This window comes from Periophthalmus magnuspinnatus, chromosome 18 (genome assembly GCF_009829125.3).
Source record: "Periophthalmus magnuspinnatus isolate fPerMag1 chromosome 18, fPerMag1.2.pri, whole genome shotgun sequence".
In the NCBI taxonomy this organism is placed as follows: Eukaryota; Metazoa; Chordata; class Actinopteri; order Gobiiformes; family Gobiidae; genus Periophthalmus; species Periophthalmus magnuspinnatus.
The window spans coordinates 12,085,173-12,091,172 of record NC_047143.1 but is presented as its reverse complement, the minus strand read 5'-3'; the positions used below and the strand labels follow the sequence as shown (position 1 = coordinate 12,091,172).

The 6,000-nt window shown below is 40.1% G+C and overlaps 1 protein-coding gene across 1 annotated transcript in view; it reads left to right on the top strand.

The window, feature by feature from the left end:
- The first annotated feature begins 1,905 nt into the window (after positions 1-1,905).
- rpgrip1 (RPGR interacting protein 1) overlaps positions 1,906-6,000 on the top strand; it is a 42,750-nt gene continuing 38,655 nt past the window's right edge. Inside the window, exons 1-3 of the mRNA XM_055228882.1 lie at positions 1,906-1,987; positions 2,936-2,989; positions 5,733-5,853. Coding sequence (XP_055084857.1) covers positions 1,906-1,987; positions 2,936-2,989; positions 5,733-5,853 — 257 coding nt within the window. The remainder of the gene's footprint in view (positions 1,988-2,935; positions 2,990-5,732; positions 5,854-6,000) is intronic.

Genomic DNA, 6,000 nt, shown 5'->3' with positions numbered 1-6,000 from the left:
AACAGCATGATATGGTTTTGTGAGTTATTTTGACTGAATCATTGAACAGTTTTAGACATTGCAGGCTGGGAATTTCAAGAGACAAAGGATGAAACCTCACTAAGAAGAACTGAAGACTAGAACTGTCAAAGGTGCGTGCTACATTTGCTTAAGTAATTTGTCACACAATACTTCACTTGGTCTTGAGTAATATTATTTTAAAATACTGTTGTTTGAGTGAGATGGCTACACTTTTGAGTTGATGATCACAACTGTACAATTGTGTTATCTGAAAATCAGTAAATTTGCATGTCTTGTACGATATTGCCTTTTTTCATATTTTCATGTTTTTATCACTTGAAAATACCAGAATGCATGTGATTCTAATACGTGAATGTGCTATAGGTACATATCAAAGAGGTTGGAGTACTGAGGCATGATGGGATATGTTCTTCAGATAGGCAGAGTATGAGATGTGTCTGTATTGACAAGCCTTCTTAAAGCCTCATCTGAGCTGTTCTCAAAGCCATTGACAGAGGAATTGCTGCAATTTAGCTACAAACAATAATACAGACACATATTCATACTTAAAGAGGGGCTATTATGCCAAATAGAATGTTTTTTGTTTAAATTTGTACCATGTTATAATGTTGTTCCCGTGGCCTTGGGACCTAGGCCAGCTACCGAAATTTTACAGATGTAACTATCAGTAGGATAAAATACTCATCACGATGCATCAGCTTATTGATACTACCAAAGAGTGCACACAGCAAGTCAGAACATGTACCCACATCACCGTCAACAAGTGATTACAACTAATAATGGACACACTTTAACTTTGTTTTCTCATTAGGTTATAATTACAGTTATTCCATCATATGATAACAGACAAGTACTTTCACACATGCTTGGCTACACGTCACCATCTGATGTGTAATTCAACCATGGAAGTATAAATCCATGAATCCAACAATTTATACATTCTGTGCTTGTTACCTAGGTCAACAATCATTCTGGAGCCAACTCGTGGCCTGTGCAGACCTGACACGACAGGGCCAGGCCCAGCTGGCCTGGGCAGGACAATACATAAACTGCAAAGGGACAATCTGATTGGTCTGTTTTAATGATGAGGCTAACAGCTTGCAGACAGAAGGCCCAAGTAAAGAGAAGACATTTCTGAACATGCAACCCCCAAAATAACACCAAATCTGTAGGATACTACTACTACTTTGTAATAAAATAATTTGCTCTATTTTTTTCTCTACTGAAATGACTTAAATGTGCTGTCAGGACCAGCTGGGCCTCCTCTGTTGGCCATGCCAGCACACCACTGGTTGTTCCCTCATCATGTATTCTAGCGATCTATTTGATTCCTCCTTATGGTTAGCTGTAAGATTCTGTGCGATGCTCCCAAACAGCAATTGTGTATATACAATATACAAAAACATGATGCAAAACTGTACACAGCAACAAGACAAACCTGATGTAATGTGCAGTAGTTATATTGCAAAGTGCACACTGATTGCATCTTGCTAGCGCTCTGAAGGGGGAGTTGCTTAGCACAAAAAGCTAAGGGGACTTGGAGCTCCAAAAATGAAAGTGAAACTTATAAAACATGTTAGTATGTTGTTTTTTGTAATATGGTAAATATGTTATGTGTTAGCAGTTAATACCCCTTGGAGTAAAATACCCCCTCTTTAAGAATGCATGTTTGTTTGTTTTTATTTAGCAATTAATATATCTGTAAATGAAGGGGGAAAATATATATATCTATAAAAGTTGAATGCATATTGTGGAACATTCCAGGGAATGTAGTAGCATCAGCATGGAGACAAGCAGGTGACAGTGACTGCTGTTTTTTGTTTGGTAGTAGATACACTGGTCTGTGGTCCTTGCTGCTCTGTGATTGGCTGAGAAGGGCACGTCATGTCTCCAGTAGTGGACGAGACAGCAGGGGATGTCCCAGTGAGAGACGTAGGTCTGAGGGAACTGATGCCAGCTGTGCCAGGTTAGTTCACCTGCTGTACCTAAATCTTGAAAGCTTTCAGTCAGTATATTTCAACCTTTATTTGGCTGATAACGATAATGTATTCAAAAAGTCTCAATGTACAATGGAGTTCAACAGTGACTACCCACCCCTTGGTTCCTGATGTAAATTTCTCATTCATTTTTCCCATATCCTTTCCACAAAAAAAAAAATCTTGTGGCTCATCAGCTGTGTGGTAACTATTGACCACAAGACCTATAATTTTATTTCAAATCTGTTTCTTTAACTTGATAAAGTGCCAAGTTATTAAAGCATTTTGCAGAATCTTGTGTTTTAAATGTGTTTTTTGCTCTAAAAACAACTGCATTATGGATATTAGTTACCACGTACCTGTTTAGCCTCCACGATGTCTTTGAACTCTTAATATTAGAATTTTTTGAAAAGTCTATGGGAAAATGAACTGAGCATTTACTTCCTGACCAGAACAAGTGGTCACTGTTGAACTCCATAGAAGTGTTATGGCATTCTTTAGCATAAATCTTTATTTGTATTATTATGGATCATTTTGACCTAACCTTCATAATACTATCTGTTATGTTGTTATGTTTTTTGTGTCTGGCGTCAAAGCCACTTCGATTAGACCAAACTGGCAAGATTGTTTTGGTGGTATAAATACTCTGTATTGTTTACATTTGTCAGCTGAGGGCGAGATGACACCGTTAGGGACACAGCTCTTTGACAATTGTGCACAATTGATTCAATAAACCAGACCTTTGATTCAAGACAACTTCTCTGTTTATTTTTATATCTTTAAGACTTTTTGACTATTAGAAATTCCACAACAGAAGTATAATGTAAGTTATAAAATAATCGCTGACTAGTCAGCTACTAAAGTAATCATTGCAGCCCTAACGTAGAAACTATAAAACAACAAAACCATCTGAAATCATCTCATTCTTGCATCCACAGACTCTGTCCGCAATCGTAAAGCTACAAGGAGGCCCCATCACACCAGAATTAAGTGTAAGTCCACAAATACCACAGTTTTTTACATTAGTAGAAAATAGTAATGTTTATTTTATATTTTATTTTTTTATGTTTATATTTTTATTTATATATTTCAGGGACTAAGCATATGAAGGCAATGTACTTCATTTTGTGCAATGAACTTGACTTAAAAATGTCTTACCACAGTACAGATATATGAAGCATTTTATTGTTTGATAATCAGAAAGTGTGCGTTAGCATGCTAAATGTTGTTAGCTTTACATGTTACAGTGGCACTCTGCTCTGCTCTCTGAAAGTTGTGAAAAGTGCTTATAAACTCATTGTAATGATAATGATGCTCTGAATGTGTAAGTGAGGAATAACTTTGGTTTAAAATAAACTAGTTCTGTTTTAAGTTTAAGAAAAAATAATACTGGGTAATACTGTAATACTGGGCTTTTAAAGGCATTCTAAATATTCTCATTGTTCAAGCTATTAAGTTTATAAGCACTAGTAACAATTTTCAGAAGTCAGAGTTTTGCTGTTATGTTAATGCTAACAGGTAGCATGTTAACCTTTCAGACTCTTGCCTTAGACAAAAAAATAAATAATAAAATACAATTAAAGCCGCAAGCGGCATCGAACGGCCCTCGCGGGCCGTGCTTCGCACTCGGCCGACCCGGCACTCCCTGTGGGTGGCGCTAACGCGCCACTTGTCCCTTTTTTATTGCGGCTTTGGGCTGCACTTGTCACCAAACAAGTCAAAACACATTGGAAGTGCTGATGCACAAAATGCAAAAACATGGGTTTTCCAGGCATCGCCATGGCAACACTGCAAAATACAAACTTGGCCCGTTGGACTTTTTTGTCGGGGACGACCTGAAGAATCACTGTGCCAAATTTTATGTTCGTTGTTGACGGTAATAAGTCGTTATAAGACTTTGAAATGTACAAAAATTTGGAAATTTTCCCATTAGGATAACATGGGCGCTTTCGCGCATCACCATGGCAACCCAGTGAAAAATATGACTTGGGTCTGATTGACTTTTTTGATCAGGATGACATGAAGAGTCATGGTGCCAAATTTCACATTATTCCATGAAACTAATATTTTTCCCATGAATGGGAAAAATTGGAAGGTTTCCCATTAGGATAACATTGGCACTTTGGTGCATTGCCATGGCAACACGGTGCAAAAAAACACATGGGTCTGGTTGACTTTATTGATTGGGATGACCCAATGGAATTTTGTGTCAAATTTGGTAACATTTGGGAAAACTAAATTTTTGGCCTTCCATACAAATTTATTAGATGTTCTGTAGGGGGCGCTATCGCGCCAATTTAGTTTCTGTGATAATGAGTAGCTTTAGGCCCGAAAGTTTTACAACTGATTCGAATTTGAGCCAAATCGGACTTTGCATGCGCAAACGGGAGCAAATTTGGACTTCATCATAAATTGGATAACTTTTTGATGCCCCACTTGTCTAGATGGTGTACAGTCAATTTCAGCCCTGCAGGTGAAGCGCCTTCAGAGGAGTTGACGAAAATGCGACGTCAGCGAAAACGCTGACTCGGCATTTTGGAATTTTCAATCCAAGATGGCCGACTTCCGGTGCGTCCGAGGGCGTGGCCATAATAATCTTTTTTTTTTGGCATCACTTGAACAATGCGTGTACCGAATTTCGTGGCTCTACGGCAACGTTGACGTTGGGACGTCTCCCATTGACGCAATGCATTTTGACTTTTGCAGGGGGCGCTGTCGCGCCATTTTTTTATGCCCAATGATGCACCACATAAAAAAATTAATTTTTCGCCAGACCTGAATTTTGGGCAAAATTTGGTGAGTTTTTGAATATGTTCAGGGGGTCAAATTACTGCTCAAAGAGCAGAAGAATAAAAAAAAAAATTAAAAAAATAATAATATTTTTAGCAAAAACAATATATCCGATAACATTACAATGGCATATTATACGTTTTTTGAAAGCTCTCGACTTTCCCCACGTCACCGTGGGGTCAATGGCGAATGACGAGCGCGTTAGCGCTCGTCATTCGCCATGACGTCGGGGTCCGCCATTGACCTCCCATTGACTTCCATTCATTTTAGCAGTAACAAGTATGGCCCATGCCTGCGGCATGGGTGCTTGGATAGGGCTCGATGCCAGGAGTGTGTTTGGGAACATGAGCGCTTCGCGCTGCGTCAGCGTCAACATTGAGTCAATGGGCGAAGCCCATTGACTCAATGTTGACGCTGACATGCTAGCAAGAACAAATATGCATGTCCCATGCCTACGGCATGGGTTGCTAGGACACAGGAGTCTGTGCAGGGGGCGATGGGGGACGACTCCTCCTATTGACTCCTGTTAACGCATGTCAGCGTCAACATCGAGTCAATGGGCTTCGCCCATTGACTCGATGTTGACGCTGACATGCTAGCAACAACAAATATGAAAACCCATGCCTACGGCATGGGTTGCTAGGACACAGGAGTCTGTGCAAGGTCGCGGTGCTGCCACGAAGTTGCGCGCTTCGCGCGCAACTTCGTGAAGACAGTCTGCAACGATGAGTGCTTCACACTCATCGTTGCGGAAGCAATAGGCCCTACGCCCTGTAGGGGCTCGGGCCTAATTAGATGCACACAGTACACAGTAGAATAGATATATTATGACCAATTCTGCTCAAATACACAAAAAAATCATGTCATGTATAGAGCCCTTAAATAATTCAATGCAAATATGCCAGTTAGCCAGTTAGTATTTTTCACTGTTGTGTTGATGTGCAGTGGACCCTCAGCGAGTGTTCCGGGCTCCCCGGGACCAGCTGGAGGAGCTGTGTCTGCAGCTGCAGGAGGAGAACAGTGTGCTTAAACAGCACAGCCGGTCTCAGGAGCAGAGGATCCAACGGTACTTTCTCGCATACAAGTCCTCTTTGACCCTACTCCCCAAACTTACTACGTTTAAATGCACGCCAGGAAAACCAATCTCTGGCATTGTCTGATTTGGATAAGATTTCTAAAATGAATGTAAACATGAAACTTTGATAAGGGGGTG